We start from the raw sequence: 27,140 nt of genomic DNA, 5'->3' as shown, positions 1-27,140 counted from the left end.
TTCAATTGTAATCTTTATTTATTGTCCATTTACATTTTCTTAATCTTGCAAATCCTTCAATAAAGCAGTTATCAAAGTGCTGTTGAATCTGTTCAAGCTGAAACCGAATGTCACCCTGAAGCCCAGAGTTCCCTGATTAGCTTGTCGTGCTGAAACTTTATCTGCTCACAAGTCAGCAGTTGTTTTAGTTTGCCAAGAGACACATCTGTTTAATTACTGTATATGTGTAGCCTGTGAGGTTAAACCTGTGGGTTGCTTGTCACTTTTCTGAACCCCGTGGTACTCAGAAGACTGGTTAAGCGTAATGATTTGTCTCTAATTATACACTGGTTGCAAGTAGAGTCATGCGAAGTAGACTGGCATTTTCTAAAGGTCACTGCAGGTATTTTCTCTATAATAGAAACATTTATATTTTTCTATCAAACATTAGCAAGACTCTCTAACTACAATTTAGAAATGGAGTTATGATGGTTAAACTTTAAACCATTAAACAAAGTCGCCTGGGTATACAAGACAGAGAATTCAACCCAAGATTGACGGCTTATGTCTACCTATAACGTGTGTGCTCTAGTTGGAATATTAGCAAAAGACCTAGCTTTCAAAAGTCTCTTAGGTTAGCAAACCTGTAAAAATATGACACTTGCTCCACTGGTTAAATATGAAGGTAAAACTCAGGTTCATTCAGTTAAGTCAGTGTTTTGTTAGACTAAGACCTCCTTAGGATCACATATTTGTGGGAACATTAGCATGCTAGCACAGTAAACGTTAGCATGCTAGCATGGTAAACTTTAGCATGCTACATATCAGCTAAAACGGATCGAAATTCCATTTAGCTATGCCATGAACTGTGAAAGCCTTAACAAGTTTTAACATGTAATTGCCAAGTTTTACTTTGGTTTTCTGTCGATTATGGGATTGCATAAAACGTCATGTAAGCCATAAAACATAACTGGCTGTAAGTTATACATTCATTGAAACTAAAGGCAACTTCTAGAGCATACAGCCATGTAAATAAATGTAAATAACATGGTTTCTTCGCTACAGTAATATATTTATAACACTGTGTGGTCACTATTGGTTAAGTTGCATACCACATACATTACTTGTGACCTGTCTGATTGCAAGCAGGGGCAACTTGTTGCATATCTCATCCATCTCTCTTTTCCATTGTTCTTTTCTCTCTCTAAAAAAAAAAGTCACAAATCTTTAAGAAAAAAAGAAAAGAAATCAATCAATATAGCATGCTAATTATGTACCATTTGAACCGCTCTGAGCTGCGAAGCATCATGCAAAGCCAGAGCTCCCACGAGTTTCTCGTATCACTCCACATTACAGTAGTTCAAATATTGTTATAGCTAAAATACTTCCAAATACAAAGGAGTGGAGGGTATTTTGGATAAAAACACATCACAGTGTCTAAGATCCTGTCAGGTGCCACGTAAGGGTTAAAACAGTTAGAAACATATTTCACTGAAGTATAAAACAAACCGTCTGTGCCCTCCTGCCTGTGTTCACCCAAAAGAACTATAATTCCACTAAGGCACCAAATGGCTTTCTATATTTGATTTGGATTTTGGAACACAAGAACAGATGGCATTGAATGCTTCAGTAATATACAACACATTTTGTACAGCTGCACCCTAATCTTTTTACATTTGTGTGTAATCAAACTATAAAATATTTGACAAAACTTTAAATTATTACTTTCATGCTATAGTACATCACCATATTGGTTAACAATATAATATCTCTGCATTGTGCTCACAGTTTGTTTATTAACATTCAGTGCACTGTTACATATATATAAACAATTCAGTTGTTCACTCCTTGTCTTCGCTATGAAGACAAGGAGTAGTAAGAGAAATACTTAGTCAAGAACCAAAGCATGATTTAATGAAACACTTGTTTTTGGACACCTTGGTTATTGGGTCATCTCAGGTTCCAGACCTGTTGTTGACCTTTATCCAGATTTCTTATCTGAAGCAGCAGCACTAAGCCGAGGCAGTAGATACTGTGGTCAAGCAAACATGTATTTCCATACAGTTAAAAAATAGAAAAAGTTCATCATCTGAATTTTACTTTAATAACTTTTTGTTTTGTCCTAAGATAATATCCCCTCCCTCTACCAGGTCACCAACATCCAAAGTCCTTTTGTCTACTTCCCTGCGCTGGTGTTGTGCTTGGAGTTATGTTTCTGTGCAATGCCATAGGGAACATGTGCAGCGATGGTACCCATCTCTGCCGCTCCCTCTATGTGAAACATCTGATCATCGAAGTAGATGTGTGGCCTTATCTTCTCAAGCATAGGGCCCTTTGGTGCTCCTGCAAGGAACAAGGCCTCATCGATCTCCAGCCCCCAGGCCCGAAGTGTCTTGAGAGCCCGAATCCCAGAACTTGCTGCACTACGAGCTGTGACCAGGTAGGTGCGGATAGGGCAGTCCAGACGCTGGCCTTTAGCGTAAAACTTTTTCTGGAGCTTCCCCAGTGCCTCTAGGAAGCCCTTCAGGGGACCCTGCCAAAGAGGAAAAGCTAGTGAGGATCTGCTATCTGTTTTCTTGTATATATGTTAAGATTTGACTCATCTTTGACTTGTCACGCATCAGCTTTATATGTATGTAACACATACAAACCCTGATTGAGCTAGCACCATTTTATTGTAATGTAGCACAGCGTGAGGCATGCACTGCTAATTTCCGAAATTGCTGGTTGTCAAGGAGAATGACATGTCAACTGACAGTCTTTAGAAACAATTTATTATTTAATTTAATTTTGCATAATATATTCATAGAATAATCAGTTACTGAAATGGATTTCATGTGGAGACCATATGCACGCTCATCATTGAGGCTGCTTGGAAAAGATAATGTTAGGAAGAATATAATGTTTTTAAGGATTGCTACAAGCTCCAAGCTAATTGCTAATCCTATTTTAAAGAAAGACAAAACTGAATTTTCAAGGAAGAAAATGGGAAATATTTTTTGTAGTGTGTCACCTGAAAGTTTTTTTTTCTTTCTTCTCTGATTGCCTTGAAAGAACAATTTAACAAAAACAAAAAACCCTATTCTGACAGGGTTATGGGTTGTGACTAGGGATGGGTATCGTTTAGGTTTTATCCGATACCGGTGCCAAACCGGTACTTTTGAAACGGTGCCGGTGCTTAAACGGTGCTCTAACCGGTGCTTAAAGAATGGAGAACACAAAATTGGTCCAAAAACATCTTATGTTCAGCTGTTTTTTTGTAAAACGATAACAATGTTAGCCTTTTCTGCAGCTACAGGGGATTTATGGTATCACTCTTGGCTGGAAGCAGTGCTTAATCAATGGAAAAAACACAAACTTTGTCCAAAAACCTCTCATGTTTAGCTGTTTTCCACTTTTTCTTTGGTCATTTTAGCCTTTTTGGCCAGGGTGAAGGGAGTATCTGCCATCAAACAAGAAGACAGCTGCATGTAACTATGACGGTGTTTGCTAGTTCACCTTACATGCATTAATTTAATAACGTGGTTAGCCTACTAAGCTACTCACGCAGAGAAGAACGGCTGCTGCTGCCATCATCATCCGTCATCATTTCTGCTACACTGGCAGAGCTAGGGGCCAGGACTCTCCTCTTCGGGTTTTTGGGGGATGTTGCTAACTCCGGGTCCGATAACAGGCAACCCACCTGCAGTCGATGCGCTGGTGTGAGGTCTTGCAGCAAGCTATCAAATACGGCGCATTTTTCGGCTTTTAAAAAAAACGCTATCCGTCGCCAGGTGTTTCATCGGATTTGAGGTGTTACCTTCTTTGACAGTATCAGCTTAAAGCACTTGTTGCAGGCTGCTGAGTTTGCATATTTTGCTGTGAAGTACAGCCAGACTTTTGACCGCTTCGCCTTGGGCATTTTTAATCTGTAGCTCTGCTCTAAAAGAACGTACGTACATGGACCCGCCTACTATCCGGAAACGTAAAATGATTGGCTAGAATCTAAAGTGTATCATTCCATACCAGTTGGTGGCGGTAATGCACCTTTCAGTTGTTTGCCAACCGCCAATATAAATGTAAGGAAGAAGAAAGTGTACCACAGCTCAGGAAAAAAAAGCACCGAAATAAAGCACCGAAATGTGCGCTGCTTTTCGGTCTGGTTACTACCGTTTATGTCAGAACCGGTGCCATCATAGCACCGGATACCGGTACCCATCCCTAGTTGTGACCAATGACCTCGGAGGGTTAGGGTGCAGGATGTACTTTATGTTGTCACCAACATCACGGATGCTGTTAAGAGAAACGTATTAATAAAACACCCTGCCTGCCTTCCTGTTAAAAGGTTTCTTTTTCTTTCCCTCTGTCGCTAAAGTGCTAGTTTAAACTGTTGTTGATGTTCTCTGTTATTGTAGGGTCTTTATAATAGAAAGCACCTTGAGGTCACTGTTGTTGTGATTTGGTGCGCTATAAATAAAACTGAATAGAATAAAAATCAACAAATGCAAAGAAATTCAATTTAAGAATACAAACATGGTCCAGTAGCCTGTCCTCATTTTCCTTCTCATGTTCGAAGAATTTGTCCAGCCCGTGGGCCTTGAAGATGCGTTCTGACTCATCTGAGAAGAGGACAGCATCGCCATCAAATGCCACTCTTAGCTGGGACTCGGATACCTCTGTCATCTTCTCCGGCATGAACATGGTGGCTGCTGCGATGCCTGAACACAAATGCATAAGACAATAAAGGGCTCAACTATCACTTAGTTAATTACAGCTAAAGAGAAGTTGTTTGTACACTTCATTTGTTTTTAACATTAGTACATTATGATTCATTCCTTCACTTCCTGCACTTAATTCTTAACTGCACTCTCTGCATTTCTTCTTTAGAGGGAGTCAGGAGTTGCCTTCCCTATCAGATATTTTGCCCTGCTTTCTTTACTTCACGTTTCAGTTCATGGCTAGTCTGTTTTCCTGTAATTTCATTGCAGCAGCTCAAACTGGTACTGAATAGTGTGTATGGTCCCCACAGGCTCATGGGGGATGTTGCTAATAATATGATGGATGGTGTCCTGGAGGATCTCCCCCAAGATCTGGATCAGAGCATCAAAGAGCTCCTGGACAATTTGAGGTAAACTGGGGGCCAGTCAAGCATATCAATTTCTTAATCTTTCAGGAACCGCCTGCATACTCTCACCACATGAGAGCGGGCATTGTCATTTGCACCTTGAGGAACCCAGGACCTAGTGTACCAGTGTAGGGCCTGACAAAGATCCAAGGGTTTCATCCTAATGTTAATGGTAGCCAGTCTGCAATTACCTAGCCAGTATACCTGCCATGGATATCTCTCTGCAGACCATCACTGAAAGACCAACGATGTTACAGACAGTATAACGTTTTCCACAGTTTTTCCAGACTCTTTAATGTCTGTCACATGTGCTCAGGGTGAACTTGTTCTCTCTCTGTGAAAAGCACAGGGTGCCAGCAGTGAACCAGTTAATTCTGATATTCTACGGCAAATGCTCACTGGGCTCCGCGGTGCCAGGCAATGAGCACAGGATCCACTGGCTATCAGGCCACCCTCATAAAGTCAGTTTCTCATTGTTTGGTCAGAGACATTCAAACCAGTGTCCTGCTGGAGGTCATTTTGTAGCTCTGGCAGTGCTCATCCAGTGTTCCTTCTTGCACAAAGAAACAAATAACAGTCTTGCTGGTGGGTTAAGGGCCCTAAAGTAATTGTCTGTCTCCAGGAATCTTCCCCATGCTCTTGAGACTGTGCTGGGAGACACAGCAAGGCATCTTAATTTAGTTGGTGCTACACTCGGATTAAAAAAAGTGTTCCTTTAATTTTTCTAAACAGTGTATTTGCATATTGAGTGGTTGAGGATCAAGTAAACAGAGACATCGCTTGTTTAGGTAAAATCAGCTTTTAAACGTCACTTCAGTTCACAAATAAATCTTTTGATTTTCTAAGGTGCAAAAAAGCATCTTTCACTTCATTCAGTGCTCTCTTTCATTTCCTGCCAGAAACAGAACAAAACAGGAAGCTTTTAACTGTCACCTTCATAGCCGCAATCCTTAAAAACATGCTCTAACACTCAGAGGAAGCATTAACAAATGGATTTACAGCTAATTAAGAGCTTTCAAGTAAAATGTCAGAACCACTTCCTTTGCTTCACTGCTTATGTGCTCTGTGTTTTTGAGGAGCTGCCTCCCACAGAGGTGCGGCATTACTGGCACGAAGCTCGTAAATGACATGAAGAAAGTCCCTGGAGATGCCTTGACAGCTACAGATGGTTGACAGTTAAAGGAAACCCTTGATCCCTTTAGGTTATATTGTTCTGTGGCCTTCCCAGTCATCATCGTGGCATGCCCTAAGTAGCATGTGTGTGCACATGAAGAGGGTGATGTTTGCAACATATGACTAATCACAAGCATGCACAGGTCTCCTGGGCAGCAGAGCGGATACTTGACAAACAAAACGAAGATTATAACGTGAGTAAAAATAGAGCGAGGTTAAACACAATACAGCTGAAAGCTCTACACCTTATGAAAACCTGCTGTATTAATATGTGAATGTGACTGTAGTGCTTCAAGAGGTCAGAAAGACTGCAAAAGTGGTGCATAAACGCAGTCCATTTACAGACAGCCCATAATTAAGTCTCAGATAAAATTCATGAATTCTTTCAGCTGCAACCCAGCAGGGTTAAAACTATGTGAGAGTAAACAAAGAGCAAAGATAAAAACAGAATTCAAACCAGTAAGTGGGTTTATCTGCAAATTTTATATAAGGTCATAAAGTGCATGGCTTAGACTGTCCTGTGTTGGGATTACATTTCTGTGTTAAGGCTGATAGAAAAATAAAACTGATTTGCTGCTTGCGGCCAACGGGGAAAAACAAGCTATGAGTAATGTTGCTCCTGAGCTTTTATATTTCTTCTCAGTGCTTGTCGGGAAAGAAAAACGTCTCACTATCTTCCAGAAATAGTGATGCGATTTTCTGGCAAACTGGTTGGTCAGCAGGCACTCATTTTGCACTTACGTGCTCCAGAGCAGGTTTACTGTGCGACAGAAGTTAAACCATAGCCACTTGAAGCTTTACACAGCCAGTTAATTTTCCTTAAATTTGTCTCAAGTTTATACACCCAGTGACACAGATTGTGTCACAAAAACCTCCTCTGTGTTGGCTGCAGTAATAATGCAGCATGAAATTCGCTGCACTGAAGGGATTTAAATCGTTGGATGTGGTTGTCACCTCAAGTCCCACAAATTTTCCATCGTTGCATTTTAATCGCTCTTATTTCTTTGGCAGAAAATGACCAGTGCCTTCAAATTGTGACACAAATTAGCCAAAGCTACAACAAATAGGATGTTGGTAACCCCTCACGGTGCCATGGCACCATGGAAACCATCAAATAGAGTGCAAAGACTAAAGAAAATCAATATGCTGATTTATGGTAATGTCACAGCAGCACTGCAGAAGATGTCATTGCTACTTCTTATGCAAACACACACACTGTACACAATGTACAATCCTAGCACAGTGTGTGTGTGTGTGTGTGTGTGTGTGTGTGTGTGTGTGTGTGTGTGTGTGTGTGTGTGTGTGCAGGCTGCTTTGTAGTTTTTTCTATGTATGACATGGCATATATTTGGAGATTTATGATTTAGGGATTAGATCAGTTTTATATTGCTATGAATTTCAAATCATACTTGAACCTATATATTTCAAAACATTTCCATCTGTGTCTGAAAAATAGGAAAAACTAGTTTTTGTTATCCAGCTTGGAAAAGGTCAAGTGTGCTGAAACTACATGTAAATAAAATGCATGCAAATAGGCCAAACCAACTAGTGCGGTTACATGACGTGTGCTTTGAAAAGAATTCAAGATCAAGCTTCCTCAGAAGGAGGATTTAATTAAATGTGAGGCATGAAAGCTTTCTGAAGGCATTCCTTCGGACACATTTCCCTGATCAAAATAAAGCTGAAGTAATGGAGCGTCTGAGAGCCTTGATGCCACTGGTTTGCCTTTAATTTGTATGCTAAACTGATTCTGTGAGACTTTCTAAATGTCTAAAACATATAACTGGATTATTCCATTTAAATTACTCGGATCTCTAGGAGGACACCAGGATACTAGCATGCATAAATATATTTTTTTATTGTGGCAATGCACCCCATATTTGGAGGCAAATACGAGCATGATCACTGCCATCTACTGTTCTCAGATCTGAATTCTTTTGTCTTCCACTATAGTCGGATGGTAATTATATGAACATAAACCAAATGCTGTACTAATGTAATCCTCTCAGGTGATTAGTGGTTATTCGGTAACCCATCCTCAGGAGATTCCTCAATTTTCTATTCCTGTTTTAGTTGTTCCTAGTTTTTCTGGTAAACCAATCATCCCACGCTCTACGACTGGAAAATTAGGTTAATGCTGAGGTGACAAAATCTACAGTTAATCTAAGGACTACAAGAGGCCCCGTTCCAAAAGCCATTTAATCCCCAATAAATCCCATCTTAAAATGCAAAAATAAAAAAGCATGTTGATAGTCCTGTGCATTGGTCTCTGGTCCAATCACTGTTTATTAGACCTCATTTTACTTTAATTCAAGTTTAATTTTTGTGCTGTTTGCAGTTTTTAATGGAATTTAGAATATTTATTCCAATATGATCTGCTGTGTGGTCCAGCAAGACGTTCGTGCTTTAATATTTGCAAGAGAATTTTCTAGTCTTTTCTTTATCCATCACTTACTACCAGTTAGCAGCCATCTTTGTGTGTTGCACTTGTACAGTTTATGGTTTATGTTTAGGTGGTTGGTTAGGCCCTTTGCCCCTCCTGGAGCAAAGGTCAACTGTTTACTAACACTTCCACCCTTTATGGACGCCTTGTCAGCTGACCAAGCTGACAAGCTTTAGCTGTCAAGCTGGTTCTCCGTTTCATGCAAAACTTCTGACATACACACACACAAACAGAGACACAAAAAAATGGCGGGGAAAAAAGCTAGCATTAACGCTTCAAAATGAGCATTCCAAAACTAATAAAGTACGACACAATGGCCATCTTTTATATACAGTCATTGAAAGACAGCAGGTTTAGAATTGTGCAAAATACAGAGTCACCAGGCAACGATATACTTCAATAACACTGTGTTGAATTCAAAATCCTGCTCCTCACATACAAGGTCTTAAATAATCAGGCCCCATCTTATCTTACTGACCTTGTAGTACCATATCACCCTATTAGAGCACTTCGCTCTCGCTCTGCAGGCTTACTTGTTGTTCCTAGAGTATTTAAAAGTAGAATGGGAGGGAGAGCCTTCAGTTTTCAGGCCCCTCTTCTGTGGAACCAGCTTCCAGTTTGGATTCAGGAGACAGACACTATCTCTACTTTTAATATTAGGCTTAAAACTTTCCTTTTTGCTAAAGCATATAGTTAGGGCTGGACCAGGTGACCCTGAATCCTCCCTTAGTTATGCTGCAATAGACGTAGGCTGCCGGGGGATTCCCATGATGCATTGAGTTTTTCCTTTCCAGTCACCTTTCTCACTCACTATGTGTTAACAGACCTCTCTGTATTGAATCATATCTGTTATTAACCTCTGTCTCTCTTCCACAGCATGTCTTTTATCCTGTTTTCCTTCTCTCACCCCAACCGGTCGCAGCAGATGGCCCCGCCCCTCCCTGAGCCTGGTTCTGCCAGAGGTTTCTTCCTGTTAAAAGGGAGTTTTTCCTTCCCACTGTCGCCAAAGTGCTTGCTCATAGGGGGTCATATGATTGTTGGGTTTTTCTCTATATCTATGAAGCGCCTTGAGGCGACTTTTGTTGTGATTTGCCGCTATATAAATAAAATTGAATTGAATTGAAATTAAACTCTTTTTTTAAAATGCTAATAAACATATATTTATTAGCTTGTAAAAGTCCTGTGCTACAGCTTTCAATCATTATTATATAAGAGTCACATAATGCAAAAAAACAAAATCTGGTGTGAAACGTAGAAAAAGCTGTAAACTTTAGTAACTTCTAAGTATTTTTCAGCTTTGTGGCAGGACTGGCCTTACCTTCAGTCAGCGCTTCCCTAACCTTGTTGGCATCAGCAGACAAGTAGAGGTTGGTTTGCCAGGCCTTCAGGTAGCCAATAGGACTGCTTCCCCCCGTCATACAAAACCTCTCAATGAACAAGTCTGTGGATGAGAGGAACAAATAGCAACAAGGTTTTTAATTTCAGTACATCATCTGGTGTTAAATGTCAGCATTCAGTCCATCATCAGCATTACAGATCCATTACAGTGTTGATACATGTATCTATTTGCATGTTAGCATACCAGCAAACACCGCATGACTTCAAAGAGTCGCTTATATAATATATATTTGCACTAGAAGCTGGGGCTCTGACTGTCAGGGAGTTCACAAAGGGGTCACTTCGGGGGCCGTGGACGGCAAAAAGGAGTGAAGATGTTCTAAAGACATGGTGAGAGGATAAACTTACAAGTACTTAAAACATGGAGAGGGTCCAGAGAGGGGGTTAATAGAAGGGTGGGAAGACGGAGGCTGTGCAGATGAGAGGACCAAGCGAAAAGACTTGGTGGGAAAGTGTCTGTTTACATTTTGGCTTGGGAGGCCTTTTAATTCGCTGCTGTGGACTGGACTAGACAGTCGGTATGTGGAAAATGAGAAGAGACTGATATTAGGTAATTAGATCCACGAGTACAGATCTGCGGATTATATCTGTGTCCTTGATCTGTAAAATGAGCTGGTATTTATGAGGGAAAAGAGGATGGGGGGCTATTAGAAAGGCCACGGGAGTAAAATAGAGTAATATCTGGTGATGGATTGAGTTTGATTAGAGTTGAAGGTCATAATAGGATGAAAAGGTAGGCGACGCCTAAGATAGATGGAGATGAAGTAAGAGGAGGAGGTTAGTGTGGGCGGGAGATTTATAAAAAAGAGAAATGGGAAGGTTATTCCAATTATTTAAAGCTGCAATCGCCGAGGCATGAATTTATCTTCATCCACAATAAAGGTCCACTGGCCTTTTTTAGCACAGGGCTTCCACAAAGTTTGGGAACTTAAAAGAGGCAAATAAAATATCAGAGTACATTAAAACTCCTACTCCATGTAATTTGCTTCTATATGTTGTAAAATTGTCATTTTAGAGCCTAAACTGCAGCACCTAATGACATCATAATGACCTTCTGAGACTGTAACGCTGCAAAGCTAACTGTTATTCCAGTCTACGCTGTACTCACTGACCTTTAGTGTAAAAAGTCAGCTGCAAGTGAAAACACACATTTGATTTGCTCTAAAGCAGATGATATGGATACAGTAATTGGACAGCCTGAATATTAACTGAGTTTGTGTTATACTCTGATTAGAGAGTTTCCCTTACTTTTTTTTCCAAGCAGGGTATAATCTAAATGCTTATATGTTGTAACCGCTCCAAAAATAACAAAAGATGGCTTAAAATGTTCTCGAGAACATACAGTACATGCTGCAGCAGGGAAGACCCGAACTCTTACGTAACAAGCATTTTTAATTTCTCTTTGCTGTTTGGGCTGATTGGGACCTCATGAATGTAAAAACAAAGAAGGATGTTTTTACCTGATTTTACTCTACAAGGGCCTGATATCCACATATGAGGACATTCGTTTTAAATTTTGATAGAATAATGGCATTATAATGTCCCCGTAAGTGCATATCAGGCCCAAGTAGAGCAAAATTTAGTGTAATGTCCACATATATGGACGCCAGGTCCTAGGAGGTTAAAGCTGTGCTAAGTCTAAGGCAGGGGTGTCCATCACCAGGCCCGGGTGCCAGAAACATCCTATGAAGACTTGGACTTTTAATTGTATTTTCATAAGTTTTTTACCTTTTCTTACTGATGAAGACCGCCCTCTTGGATATTCATACGGCAAAGTAATTAGGTATCAATTAAACAATTTGATGACAGAAAAGTCCCTGGGTTTTTTCTCTACAAAAATTTCTATTGGCATTTTTTGACTCTACATGGCCAACGATGCTAAATGAGTTTGCCATCCCTGGTCTAAGGCCTCAGTCACACAACCTACAGATCAGTTGATAACACCCGGGAAACTTCTATTTTCTAGGTAAAAACATGTATCCCCCAATAGGTTGGCAAGTGGTTGCTGGAGGTTCCTTGCTCTCAGGTGAAAATTGGGCACAAAACAGGTGGCAGATCAAAAACATTTTTGGATTTGTTATAGTTGCTAGCAGACTGACGCAATTTCCAGTAGTTTGCATGGAAGACAATGAGTTGTCTGCGAACACTCTCAAAGCAACGGTGAACATTCTCCCTTTCTGGTTTGCTTGTAAACCTTTCTTTTTAAATTAATTTTGCTTGGAGACTGCCAGCAACCATCAGCAACCATCTGCCAACCTGAGGTTAAAGGATATCACCGATCCATCTCCAGGCCTGTGGAACTGAGACCTTACAAAAACACAAAACAACTGACGTCCATGTACATGAGCAAGTAGATGCTCTTTCTTGAGTTTTCCATTTTTTCATGAGTCCAAGCTGATAAGAAACGTCTGTTTGTTTGTTTGTTTTTTAGCTGGATATAAAAAAAAAAGCTTTGATCAAGTTTTGCCTCAATGTATTATAGGCTCAGTAAGTTTATTCCACGTCATTCCAAAGAACTGGGAAAATATGTGGGAAAATATATACCCCACTGTGAATAATTTGCAGAGCCCACTGTCGACTATAATAATGTAATATTAATATAGGAGTAAATGCTGAGGCTAACCAGGCAGGTGCAGCTCTGTGCTGAATACAGAACATACGGACAAGCAGGCGGACAAAGCGAATATTCTTCAGGCTGAAACAAGCAAAGTTCGATATTTTTGTGCAGTTTGGTGGCTACATTTGTATGTATAAACCTGTTCTGGTAATCAGTTCAAAATGTGAAGCTCACTTTTAAAGACACAGGAAAGAAACAAAGGCAATAAATGTAGTGTGACTCATAATCAGGCTCTAGGCAAAACGAACTGGACTCCAGAAGGAACAGAGGAACTGTGTTGCTTTAAGCCCCCTGAGTAATCTCCTCTCAGTTACTCAAAGAACCAACTGTCCTCTGAAGATTTTCTTAATGGTTTATTTAGCTTTGTAGTCGGACCCTGGTGAGTTTGACCCCCTCCCCTTCCCCTACGCTGTACCGCACCTCATCCTGTGTTTCAGACTGGTGCAGGAGCGTGGGAGTCACTCGAGGGAAAATATGCTTGCCATTGACGTTCTTGTATCTTTTCCCCCTGTCTATTAAGAAAAATGTTTTCATATATCTTTTTTGCATGATTTATTTGCTTGTTCAAAACATCTGAAACATGGTAATAAAACAGGAAATCAACATGACTGAAAAGACACTTCAGAGCACCCAGAACAAGCTACTGTGTTATCTAAGGTAGAATTCTGCCCCTACAGAAGTCAGGTGTGTGCCTGCACACATCCATTATTCATAGGTGTATAGTGCAGGAATTTAATACTTGATTCTGCCTCGAAAAACAGTTTGGGTGCGCTGATAATCAAAAATAAACACGTCCAGTTTGCACATCCAGTTTCAAGCTAGAATAAATGATCCTCAATCTTTTTAACATGGCTTTGCTACTCAGAGAGACCCACTGCAGGAAAGATGCTCATTAAACACTTATCAGTGTTATCAGAGAAGCCATGTTTCCTTTAAGTGTGCAGGAACACTCAGAGGTCAAGCGACTGTTTGAATGCCTCACATAGAGCCACCAGAGAAGATCTAACATGGAGGCATCTGGAAGGCCGAGTGTTGCTTTGGTGGCTTCGCTCAGACTTGTTTTTGTTTCCGGCCTCTTGGATTATTCTTACATCCCAAAGGGAAATAAGCTTGAACTCACTCCCGTCATGAAGCCCCGAGGATCTGAAAACATTAGAGCAACTGAACAGGAAGTGGTCTGTGAGAGGGATGTCATCACAGGGTCTGAGAGTTTCCCTGGGAAGGATCCTGTCAGTCAGCTGTTCATACACTCCACAGTTTGTCTCTCAGCTGAGCCTGCGTCAGATTCTGGATGATGTATGGATGCAACTGTGCGTGCTTTTGGGTGCTGGGTTTGGACGTTAGTGGGAAAGCGTGCACTTATTGGAAGCATTAAATTGAGAAAAAAAACCCAGAAAAAAGCTGATGCATTTATAGACTTTTTTTTTTAAGTTAAACAGGGATTACCTGCTTCACTTAGTAAAGTTGTGATTGATCAGCAGCAGCCCTAAACTTATATTTTGGAGGAAAACTAAGTATAATTATTTAGTTTTTTGTCACGTCAGTATTTTTTCTTTTTCTTTTTGTCCCTTGGTTGAACTAAAGATTCTAACTGACACACATCAAATGCTATTTATTTATTATTTGTCTTTTCTAAAAAACATCTTCCTCTCATCATTGATAATAACTTCACCTCACAGGAATGTTGTTAACCCTGATCATGCTCTAACATTTGCTTCTACCATCCATCCACACCTTTTTACTTTCTCAAAGTACTCTATACAACGCACATGCACTGTCTTCTGTGCTTTTAGGTAAACGTTGCTCCATGTGTGCGCACTGCTGAGAAAAGATAAAGGTAGCAATTACCATTCACACTCCGATGCAACGGAGTATGAATATGATCTTGCCCAATGATATCTGGCACGCAGACTAGGGGGAGCCAGGGATTGAACCACCAGCCTTCTGATCAGTAGATGAGCTGCTCTACCTCCTGAGCTACTGCCACCCTGTATAAATGCCTTTGCTTATCTAACTGATTAAGAAATTTTAAGGACACATGGTTGTACATTATCCATATTCCTTGACACACAATCCCCTCGAGGCCCTCAAATGTCAGAATGTAATCCCCTACAATCTTTCTGTCATGCCCACTTGAGGTCTTCAAAATGTGATGCAGCTTTGAAGGTAAATGTCAAAATACTCCAACATCCTCACTCCTTCTTTCCTAATTATAACTCAGTCTTAGGCCTCGGTAACAGTAGAGTAAAAATAGAGTTGCAATCTCTGTACAACTGGGACAAGCTGGTGGGTTAGTAGATGAACATTAAATGTTACTGTTCTTAAGAAAAATGTTCTTTAACTACTTGTCAGAAAGCAATGCTAAAAGCAAAGTAATGGTAAAGTGTCCTTTCAGCCTTAGCATCAATCTAGGGATTCGCTAGCTTTCGTTAGCATTGTTTCTGTGCAGATGTTTGCAAATTGTTAGCAGCATAATGTACTTGTTTCTGATGTGGACACACATGCAAACTGAAAACGAAGAAAAAAGGCCTGTTGTTTGATTTTTTTTTTTCTTTTCTGCAGATAACTGAAAAACATTTGTAACACAAGTCAAGGCATTACTGTGACTGTAATTACAGATCCTGATTGGTGCAGTAATGTGTCATATTACTCTGTTACTGAAAAATTTTATGTGATAACAATAATGTTGCTTTGGAACATGCTACTGTTATTGGTAATGAGTCACACAGACATGGAGTTTGTGTGGAAACAAAAGTAAGTTTTGACCAAAATTCAAGGTTTGCAGTTATTAACTATGATATGAAGAGAGGTGATTCCAATTCCTGTGTCAGCACTGTCATGGACATAAAGAAAAATGGCTGATAGCTACTTACTGCATACAGCAGATCTGAGCACATTATATTTTTTCTCCTGATTATAAACCAAATGAGGTCTTTAAAGACTTTGATTTCGAAGACGTGAGTCTCCTGTTTCATTAGAGAGCTGCAGTATTTCTGTTTCTGTTTGAACAGGGGGCGGTGGGCATAGTTCAGATTGGCAACATGGAGAGTGTGATAATAAGCTTGTCAAACTGTGTGGGTGCTTGAAATTTCAGATATATAATTGACCTATCAATGGACTGTTATCCCATGACAGGAAGCTATTTAAACTGAGAATTCTGTCTGCTGCATAGCATCTTTTAATAGTGCCACGTAGGGCAAGTAATTTTCAGTGGCGTACACTGACAGTTTTTAGGCTTACTGTGGTGGTTGATGGTGTTGATGAGCCGGATTCCAACGTGGGCATGGTTATATGTTACTAAAACGATGTCGAACAGTTCTTCACTTTGGGGGTACAGCTCTCGCAGACGAGCGTTAACCGCCTCCAGAGCCTGTCAAGACAGAGAAACAGTCAGCTGAGAAAAATCAAGACCAAAAAAAAAAATTAAAGAATTAAAAAACAACATCTGTGTGTGCTTGTGTGACTTTAACCTTGACGAAGGGGAAAGCAGGCCCAGGAGCAAAGGGTTCGTTCTCATGTTCAATTTGGTATCTCAGATATTCCTCCACACCTTGCTGCTCAAACACCTTTTGCTCCCGCTCAGTCCGGAACAGGACCCGAGAGGAAACAGCAACGGTCACTGCGTTCTCTGGCTTCGGCTGCAGAAAACCAAAGTCAAGGTGGACAATGGAAAGATAAAGATGAACAAAAAAGAGAACACCACTGAACAGTAATGACAAGGTTATAGGTGGTTAATGGGAAACACAGAGAGGAATGCGTGCCCGTTATTTAAAGAGTGCATGCTGCTCTGGTCTATTGTTGTTATCTTCGCATCAGTGTGTTAAATGCTATCAATGTTAACTTCTTTGAATGCCATTACATTACAGGAGTCATATCGAGTGATAGAGAATGAAGGCTATGTATATTCAGAAACTCAACTATGTAGTCTCACAATAATTGTTTACAGGTACAGCATTAACTGTTAATGAATTAAAACCATTTTCAGAGGCTGAAAAGTAATCAGACAATTTCATGACTTTTGAATTAGATTGAAGTCTTCACTTCAATCACACTGTGACTGTTTGAGTTTATGGAACTGTCTCTTTATGTTTTTTAAGAATATAGACGAAAGAATGTGCTATCTTGGGTGAATTTTAAAGCTGTTTGATATTATAATGTAATTTCATAGAATAGAGTATCTAGTTGGCAAAATCCCTTTATAATAGAAAAAGTACAAACTGCAGTTAAACTAAACACGGTGCACTCATAAAAGCAATTCTAAATTAAGAGTTACTAATAACAATATGCACAGGGATTATGAGCATATGAAGTTAAACTAATAATTTCAACATTTATAGCAAACAGTTTAACATACAGATATAAAAAAGCAAGAAATTGGGCTTAAGAGCACTGAGTATATATAAAAGTGGATGTGTTGGTTTATAATCTCTCGTATTAAAACCTCAGACTTTGGCTGTCACCATCTTGAGCAAGAAGTGGAAATCTGAGAAATCCAATAGAGTACATACCTACTGTAGTAGCTGTTAAGCAACTTCAAGGGACTGTCTGCTAAATAAGTGGGCAGGTCACATGTGAAACTTTGAAACTCTCAGCTTCGAGCCAAGTGACTGAAATGTGTACCAATGAGAACACAGGATACAGGTGATTCACATATGACATTGCAGTTAATGCATTAGGGTTAACTAGAGGCTACCAGAGCCTGGTATGTCCACCAATGACCAAATAGTTTTAATGCGAAGCCTGATGAGCGAATCACTTCCTGTGTGGATGGAGCTTTAGAAAGAGTGCAGGTTTGAAATTCCCTTCTCTTTTCAGACACAGAGAATATGTCCATCTCTCATATACAGTCTGTGATTACAGCTTGTTGTTAGCTTTCAATATCACCTCAGCCTCATGTGGCTGTAGTAATTATGAAAATATTGCAAAGATCAGATTTAGAATTGTGCAGAAGCAAGAGAAAAGTACAAAACACAAAATAATAAAAAATATAAAAGATATATTTACCATGGGACACAAAACAATATTAAGGAGAAGTGGTAAACACACACCTCCTGAATTTTCATCTTACAAGTTCTATCCTGTGTTTACCCTCTAGAATTAAAAGAAACACAATTCATCCCTGCACTGTCAACACAAAGCAAGCCTGTACTTGAGAACCTTTGTAGGGCCAAATAATCTAGCTCCAAATAGATTTTTAGACATTTAATTTCGTAAATATATAAAAAATTCTAAATCCCCCCCCCCCGCCCCAAAAAAACCCTTACAACATTAATTATGACCAAACCAAAGACTGAAATTTGTTTCTACTGTTTGTTGTTTGTTATTTTTCCATATTTCTGTGACTCTTAGTGACATATGTGAATGTAACCATGGTGACAAAGGTCTAAATCATAAATCCTAAAGTGTTTTTTTGCCTCAGGCACGTGAAAAAAGTCTAACAAGAAAATTTCCCTGCTCATGAGCTCCGTGGAAAAACAGGCTTTACATGCAGTGCAAAAAATACAGTCAAACAGTAAGTGTCTTAGTAGAAGTTAAGGGAAAATGCACAAACCCACCAATTTAATTTGCTTTTGAACTAAAAAGTACGTTCTAGTACTGTTCTTAGATACAAATCCACTCGGCAAGCGGTCAGGGAAACCACATTTCTCCCTAGCAACCTATAGTTACTAGGATGTAACCTGACACCTGACGAGTGTCTAAGCCTGTGTGAGTGGGGCTTCAGTCATCAGTTTCACAGGGACTACGAGTCCCCTCGCAACTAGCCAAGTATTACTGCTTTTACTTTTTATTTTTATTGGAAGTCACCAACTGGAGCCTAATGGTTGAGCTGCAGTAGAGTAAAAACGTTCTTATGACTAGGACAAAATAGACCAATGACATTCAGAATTTGGAGGCTTGCAGATCATTGCTGCTTTTTAAACGTAGGCAGCAGTCTGAGCCAGTCTGCACTGATCAACACAAGTCATTTGCAATGTGTCTCTTTGCAACAGGGAGCTCGACTCAACAACTTAACTGGTTTCCAAGCTGTTGTATTCCAATCATAGTCCTATTTAATAACAGTTCCTATCAGTATCTCTATCATGCAGCAACTGTGTGACTACTTGTGGAGAGATTCCTGAAATTCTGTTGTATGAGCTTCTGGCTGGTCTGTGAATTTAAGTAGTCAGTGTGCATTTCAGTTTAATGTGAATTTCTTGTATGTGGATGGCAATAGATTCCTAATTGTTTTGCCAGCTTATCACAGTTAATCACCATATTATCACAAACAGTTTGCCCATGACAGCCAGCTCGAGCCCATTTAAACGCAAACTAAGAGCAGAGTCACTTCATTTATTGTTGTTTTATCAGCACCTTGATTTACCAAAGTCCCAGACCTAGTTCCTGTCCTCAAAGAAACCTTTTCAAAGGTAACAAGTCTCCAAGTTCTTTGCACATGGTCATAATAATTTAATTTGTGTGGAATCATACTGTTTTATATGAATGGCAAAAATGTCAAACCTTCAGAATACAATGTCAACACTCCCGTCCTGTTTCCTCATGCTTTTCAGATTCTATACATTTAAAAAAGGAAAAACAGAGATTTTATATTTCACTAAATAACAGAGAGGTCCATTTTAACGAGTCAGTGTATGTAGAGCTCTTTGGAGCTTTGTCTGTACATGTGTGTTTTGTTTCCATGGTCTCAGATGAACTGCTAGATGGCGCAGTGGTGTCATATTGTGCTCATGTTGCCCAATGTGTGTGTTTACACTCAGGCCTGTGTGTTTAGGGGTTGGCGGGGGGGCTGCATTCCACCTGGGTTAACTGGCAATAATTGCCCACAGTGGGCAGAGGAACTCGTGCCTGTGTAGTGGGAAGAGTGGGGTGAAGGGGCAAAGTGTTTCAGCCAATGCAGAGAACACCAATGTGCATGTGAAAGTGTGTCATGTGACACTGGGTAAATGGAGTGTTGCTTATGGGGTTTTTTTAATTTACTGTTCTGATGCAGTATTGATTAAATCTGATGCTAATTATTTTACTGTATATTTACTGTTGTTTGTACTGTGCTGTGATCTTCAGCTGTTTTCAGTGTGTCTAAAATTGTGCTTGTGAGTCAGTATGTTTCCACATGGATGAGTGAGGGGTTGGATTCTGTGTATTGAGATGTTTGCCTGTTCTCATCTCAGCCTTGACGCTTGTGTACTTGTAAATAGGCCACAAGCCGACATGTGCGCCGTGCCATTGTTCCCGCATTTAGCCCCTTTTCCATCACAACCCTGCTGCCTGCTGACCTGTCGCCTACTTACCTGTTAACACACACGTCACCTGGCTAGGCTTAATCCCACATGGGAGTCAGATTAAAGAATAGATTTGATGAAACACTATTTAATTTTGACAGTTTCTATATTTCTGTGTCCACTGAACTGAAAAACAATTTTCCGTGCATGCATATCATACAAAAATATCATTGTTTTCTTCTTTTTGTTATTAGTTGTAATGCATTTCTGATCCACATATGTTTCAGTATATGAAACATCAACACTGACTGCGAAGCACAATGAATGTGATGACAGATGAATTACATGACTCTAAACCTGATGCCATCTTGAAGGATTTACCTATGGCACCGTATACAAACACAGGCATACGAGTTCACAAGTTCTGACAATTACAGCCTGTCTTAGCAAAAGTAAGTAAAAAAGGAAGAGAGTGGAGTGACAGTTAAAATAAAACTGCATAAAAATAGACAAAATGTGGAGTGTTATTTTTGCTGACTTAATAAGAGAAGAAAAGTATGCTTTATGTTTTAGTCAGAGTGAAATGTATCGTTAGGAAGCAGAAGGTCTGCATCAATTTGGCAAATGTCTTAAAAAACTAGTCATTAAGAAGAAAGTTGGCTTACAGTGAGGGAGAGGAGCTGAAATGGCATGTTACACACACTAAATAAACTGAGGGGCTAAATAAAGATTCTTTTGAACTGTGAATCATGCAACACTATTCTAGTAGAGTCCAAGAATATAAAAAGGAAGCTGGAAATGTCTGGAACTGAAGCAGAACTGTCCGCCTGTAATAGATCAATCCTGCGTAGTCTGCACTTCAAAAGTGCAGCTTTCAGCTTGAATCCAAGGGGTTTAACAAGAGGTTTGCATTAAATAATCCATCAATGAAAATCTTTTGCACTCTATCTGAAGTGTGGACATCACCAAATGCTGTGTTTCTTCCACTGAGATGCTCTGCCAGGCCTGAATCCACCTTCGATAGCTGCTTGTTTTTCTCCATCTCTCTGACAAAGTCTAACCTGGCCTTCGTCTTAATGTGTAAACAGTGTTTTGCACCTTAGTGTAAACCTTTTGTATTTCCATTCGTGAAAGTGTTTCTTCACTCTAAACTTTGTTTTTTCAGCCTAATAATGGGGTCCCTCACTTTGGCCTTTTATTTAAAATTACATTGTAAAGCTATAAAATGCAAAATTAACACTTCTTTATTTATCATATATATGTGTGTGTGTGTGTGTGTGTGTGTGTGTGTATAAAACAAGGGAAAGATGGCCACAAAACTGCTTGTCAGTCAATTATCTAAGGGTTTTCAGCCTCTGAAAGTGAGGGTGAGGGACTATGTATAGAAATATTTTCTATTCTTACATACCTACATAGATTTTTGTTAAACTCCTTGAATCAAAGCTGAAAGTCTGCACATCAACCGCATATTGTTGGATTTAAAAATCTACTGTAGCAGTTTGCAGAGGTAATGCTGCAAAAGAAAATCATGTCTTTGGCCAAATTATAGACTGTAATTTTACTCCTTAAATAGTATTGCCTATAATATATCTTTTTTTTTTATAATGTACATGTCTCTTTATTTTGTTGGTTAGCGTTGGATGTAGCACAATCAGATTAGCAGTTGCCAGCTCAAGTTGTTGTCATCTCGAGAAGCTGTAAACACGAGAATCTTTCCCATCAGTACCTCTGATGTAACACAAAAGCCCACTGGGAGATGGTGTTAATTAAGGCCACAAAGAATAAATATTTAACAAACTACAATATTAGATCGTTACTTTTTTTTTTTTTTCAAACAAATCCAGTTCCTAATAGTGAGCCACACATGATACTGTTGAAAAAGGCTCGGTTCCAAGGCTGGATGTTTAGTTATTGGCGTAGTTACAAATGTCAGTAGGTTTGTGACTTGCTAAAACAAAGAAAAAGCTTCATATGTGCCATGAGAGTTGCTTCAGAGCCTGCAGGAGAGGATGTCATCTAAAAACTGCTATTATTTTCTTCAAAGTCACCAAAACATTCAGTGTAGTGAAGGGTGATTATGAGACTGTATATTCCTTCATTGGCTGATCCAGCCAAAGGCAGCCAATACAGACGTGAAGAATGGATCGACATGACAGCACACGTGATGATGCGTTAGGTCAGGCCGTTGGTTAGTAGAGTGGGAGTATCCGTGATCATGCAGGCACATCAACAGCCATCACAGGAGGTTCAAACAGGGTGAAAGGTGTGGCACTGACTGGACACCAACTTTCAACCGGGACATACTTACGAAGAACACGGCTCCCTCCACCTTCCGGGCTCGTCTCCCTGTCACCTTAGCAGAATGACAGTTTTTATTCATCACAAAGGTTTTTTTCAGCACCACAATATTTCCTTTAAATAATGTCCTGCTATGCCTGACGCACAATTCTACATATTTCTAAAAGCTATGGCGACAAACGAGAAATGTGATCAACGTGCACAAAATCTCAGACAGTTTTGCAGGTGTACCAGACCTTTGGTACACAGTTTACTCTATGAATAACGTGTCACACAGTCTGAGAGTGATCCCAGAGCAAGACTCCGGTGCTTTGCTGTGATTTGATACCAGTAGTGTTAACTGCCTGGCCTCTGAGCGGGCCTCCAAACCCAGTCATATGGCTCCTCTGCACTGGGGACTCAGACTAACTATTATCACTTCCAACCCACTGATGTCTGTGATGGCAGAGGCAACTGTATAAATAAAGTTGATGGTGATAAAAAAAAAAAAGAAGGAAAAAAAGAAAATCCTCAGTGTGTTTCTGAAGTGGTGCTCAGCTTCCCCCTTTATATCTTAATCCCGTTAGAGCTTCCCAGATCATGGATACCCCGACTGGTATCCATGAGTCATGTGTTATTTACATATTACAGCCTGAGAGACATCCCTTCTACCCACGGGGAGCAGTGGTGGGGAGAGAAAAAAGGTGAAAGGGGTTTCCAGGAAGACCAGGAGAGGGGGAAGCGGTGGGAAAATAAAAGCAGTGAGAGTGTGAGCAGAGACTGGCAGGGTGAGGTGTTCGGGGGGGTGCAGATATTTATAGATAAGGTAAAGGCCAGTGATGATGCAGTCTGTTCCAGCACCGGCAGATATGGTAACACGGCAGAGTGACCGGACACTGCCAGAAACAGCAATGCTAACACAGGGTTTATGAGGTTTGGTCTAAAAATCAGGCCAGTATGATCACCTAACTGAAAATTATGCATCATGAAATTACGTGCACGGTATTTGGTTAGTGTTTGTGCATTTTTTATGCCAGACTTTGGGTATGATAGTTGAAAGTTTGACAGTATAATTACTCATTTATGATTTCTTTTGATCTTGTCTAAGATAAACGTGTAAAAGAGGCTTACAGGGAGACAGTGACACAGACCAGCCTGGCATCACTGATTAGGGTATAAATAACACAGACGTCTTTTATGTGTCGTCACTCTGCATTTTTTGTGAGTTGCGAGTCATTTTACATCATTAATCTCACACAACCTCTCACCACAAGCCTAATTTTAGTCTTTTAACATAGGGGCAGGGGCGTAATGTCCAGGGGGTTTAAGGAGGTTATGATCCCCCAAAAAATCAGACCCAACCAATATAATCCCCCCAATAAAATTATGAATTATCTTGCATAAATAGGCTGTTGATTTTCTTTACTCATTTCAGTTATTACCAGCAAAATAGCTGCATGTTTACTCATCTGGGAATTTACCCAGATTTATTTATTTATTTATTTAGACAGAGATCAATGTCAGCACAAAGTTACGCTGATGCAGGGTGTCAAACCTCTCTGGGACGAGATCTGACCAACCACAATGTCCAATTTATCTCCATTAATAGCTTTGCACAGAGCAAACATTACAAAGGAGGGAATTTTATACTATTTTGTACATGTTGCAAATCCATAGGAATGGATTACATCCTTAGAATAAAGTCCAAACTGCTAATTTATTCAGTTTTACAGCCTCCTTGCTGACAGACGGCACCAAACTGTGGTTGTTAAGCCTAAGAAGTTGGACTGATTTACTGCAGTAGCGTTTCTTTATACTGAATGTGTAAAACCTATGATGTGTGGTTGAACCTGAACTTAATTGCCAAAAACTATTTCATTGTCAGTTTGCTAGTTTGGATTTTTTTTGTTATTTTGTTGTTTTTTTTAATGTGAGCATTTTCAGAATGTGCTTAAACGTCTGTACAGTAAAAGGAAACGACAACAAAAAGTTTATTAAGTTGTATTTTTCTGGTAACTAGTAAGATAAAATTGGACTGTGTGTTTCCCACAAACTAAAATGAGTTTGACCTTTCATATGATCTATAATATAGAAAAACTAAAGGTATAAAAAGTGTAGAAACTGTGTGATATTTACTTGCACAGTGATACATCTTTGTGTTCATACAATACTGGAGGATTTAAAAATTGTTTGCAGCATTGCTTTAGACCTTCCTGTATTTTAAATAATGACAACAAGTTAAGATAAAACCTGTTCACCACATTTAAACTGTTTTCAAATAGATTAGGGTTGAAAAAAAAACCCTCATTACCTGCCTTTGGACGTGTTCTGTTTCAGCATAGATATAATGAAAAGGTCTATCAGTGCTATTTGGTTACACTTGTCAGACCATTTAAATTAATTAAAGAATTATTTAATATGACACGGTAACATGGCTAAAAGTGCACAACTACAAAGAAGTAACACCTTCCAAATATGACCCTTTATTTGTCCTCCTATATATGTTCTGCTTAAAGTTCATTTCACTGTGTTTGATTATGTCTGTGAAGGTTCTCAGTCTTTCCATCAGGTGGTGTGATTACTTATCACACCACCTGATGGAAAACGAGATCATAACCAGATGGTGATTTCTTTTGTTCAATTAGAAAGTTCATTCATTGAAATAAACTCAGTGTAATCTATTCGGTGCAGTTCCTATGATAAATAATCACATGCAGTTTTCTCTAATGCTGTTATGTAGGTATGTGCTCTTTCAGATGAATGCATTACACCGTAATACGATGCGGTAATATTTAAACAGATAGCTGAGTGCTATCATTGGGACACATGGTGATGCATGTTTACAGTCCAAAAATACACCGATGTGGCCGCGTTAATCTTCGAGCGGCACAGATTACTCGGCTTTTAGACACTTTTAGCTGAGTCCTTTCACGTTAGCTTGCATTTCCTGTGAATACATAACTCAGTCTTTAATGTTTTTCTTCCTGCCCTTATTCTTCTAACCGTACGAGCTTATTAAATGCTTTGTTAGTTACATTACAGTAATGCCCTCTCAGAGTCACTCAGATTAGTTTAGTAGCCTGGTCCGTGATTCCCTGGAAATGGTACAGTATGTTCTGTTCAATATCCTGCAACACTATAAACAGAATCAAAACCTTTGCTAGGGACTGTAATCTGATCCCTTTTAATTGTAAGCTGAGATCCAAGTGAGATTTCATCTCGACAGTTTAATATGAGTCCAGGCTGTGGACCTAGCGATCAAGTATAGCTGCAGTCTGGACAAGCAAACTTTGTAATATATTCGAATTGTTCATTAAGAGATTAAAGCATGTGGCTGCTGGCTTTCTGTGTAATTTCACTACAGTATATTTGTTTAAATCTATTATATAAAACATCCTCTTGACATCTACCAGGTCATCATCAGCCCATCTATGATTAGGGTGAAAGGTGCGGTTCATCCCTTTTTATAAAATTGTTGTCTGTTAGGAATTCCCAAATGGAAAAGCTTTGAGCAGAACAACTCTAATTAGGTGTAGGAGATTTATTTTGATAGGTCGTATCTTCTAGTTTCTTAAAATGTGCCTATTTAGCATGTGGCAACTGCAACCCTAATGTTAGACAGGTCGACTGTGACCTTAGATTTATTTGGAAATACATCATTACAAGGCATCGTGTGTATTGCTGACATTAAATCTTGTGTAAATGAGCTGTACCCACGTCCAGTGAGTGATCATCATTAGCCTCATTTAGCAGCTTGCCTGCCCAGCTGCTAAACTCTGGCAGACACAGAAGATATCAGTTTTTTCTTCAATTCATTCATGACTGAGGCAAAGGATGAAATAGACTCATAGTCTGTGGACCCCAAAACACACCCAGACTCACAGTTTGCCTGACCGCTCCTGATTCCCAGTCCCCCCTTTTTATAAGGTGTGCTTAAAACCGCACGTGGGCAATGTCAACAGCTGACTCAAGAGAATAAGCCAGGCGTGGGGGGGGGGGGGGGGGGGGGGGGGGAAGCAACAGGGTGGAGAGAAGGAAGAGGAGTACAGAGGGTTGTTTGGTTCCATGTGATTGTCTCAACCGGCAAGGCCTTCGCGCTCTTGTGATCTGGAAAGATTACACAATAAAAGTGGGACACATGCAGTTCTGGGTGGAGAGTGAGACTTACTGGCTTTGGTTTGGTAGTGAGGCCCAGGTGGTCTTTCTCAAACTCTCTTTTCCCCTCCCATGATCCTGCGCTGTCGCCATTGGACGAAGGGGCAACTTTGAGCTCGGCGACCTGTCCGCTCATCACCTGCACAGGCTCCAAACTCATTTTCACCATAGAGGATCCCTCTGTCTGCACTCCCAAAGCTATCCAGACTACTCTACCTTTGGTAAAGACACTGTCCTCCGCTCAGGCGAAAAAAACAAAGAAAAATGTTTAAAAAATGCAATCAAACACAGAATATGTCCCGCCTCAGTCTGTAGCATTTACGGAGACTCTTCTGTCACGTTCATTGGTGATTGGCTTACTAAAGTGGTTTGTTGGTGTTGCACCTGCCCTGAAAGTAGTCCGAGTGTGAAGAGCGAAAGTGTTGACTCTTCACTTGTCTGTATCCCGTGTTCCCCCCACCCCTTCAAGAGAATTACTGCTCCTTGCATCCACTTCCACAGGACATGAAATACTCATTCACAACCGTGCTCCTCTGTGACAGCGTACATGCACACACGCGCTGTCACACATACAGTCTGTCCTCGGTAAGTATGTTGCGGGCTGTGCAGCAATCCATCTGCTGCTACCTCTCTGCCTGTCTCTATCCCCTTGCTCCCCTCTCCCTCCCTTTCCCCTTCCTCTCTGTCCCATTCAATCACTCTCTCGGCTCCCTGGTGTCATTTGTTCCCCTCCTGCCGACCAATCGCAACCCCACTTCCTTATTCAGCGCGGCCCCT

At 40.1% G+C, this 27,140-nt stretch overlaps 1 protein-coding gene across 2 annotated transcripts; it reads right to left on the bottom strand.

Annotated features, from left to right (window-relative positions):
- Positions 1-27,013, bottom strand: nt5c1aa (5'-nucleotidase, cytosolic IAa). Of its 2 annotated transcripts, XM_085148769.1 has the most exons (7): positions 26,377-27,010; positions 22,240-22,284; positions 16,185-16,352; positions 15,955-16,084; positions 10,018-10,140; positions 4,492-4,676; positions 1-2,512 (listed from the first exon to the last, which is right to left on the bottom strand). In XM_085148769.1, exons 1-7 carry the CDS (start codon positions 26,530-26,532, stop codon positions 2,156-2,158), a joined length of 1,164 nt encoding a protein of 387 aa, XP_085004895.1. In that variant the 5' UTR covers positions 26,533-27,010; the 3' UTR covers positions 1-2,155. The 2 variants fall into 2 exon arrangements, with proteins under 2 accessions (XP_085004895.1, XP_085004896.1); XM_085148770.1 differs by lacking the exon at positions 22,240-22,284 and having other exon boundaries at positions 26,377-27,013.
- Positions 27,014-27,140: the final 127 nt, after the last annotated feature.

The sequence above is a fragment of the Neolamprologus multifasciatus genome, chromosome 22 (genome assembly GCF_963576455.1).
Source record: "Neolamprologus multifasciatus chromosome 22, fNeoMul1.2, whole genome shotgun sequence".
NCBI lineage: Eukaryota > Metazoa > Chordata > Actinopteri > Cichliformes > Cichlidae > Neolamprologus > Neolamprologus multifasciatus.
Note: the sequence above shows the minus strand (reverse complement) of the source record. Positions and strands in the feature narration are given on the sequence as shown.

What these genes read in the sequence shown, in the direction of transcription:
- nt5c1aa (XM_085148769.1), bottom strand. Translation starts at nt 26,532, where the DNA reads ATGGTGAAAATGAGTTTGGAGCCTGTGCAGGTGATGAGCGGACAGGTC. An exon ending in CTGCTTTCCCCTTCGTCAAG is followed by an intron (nt 16,085 to 16,184) that starts GTTAAAGTCACA and finishes CTGTCTTGACAG; the next exon opens with GCTCTGGAGGCGGTTAACGC. An exon ending in AGGACAGGCTACTGGACCAT is followed by an intron (nt 2,513 to 4,491) that starts GTTTGTATTCTT and finishes CCTCTTTGGCAG; the next exon opens with GGTCCCCTGAAGGGCTTCCT.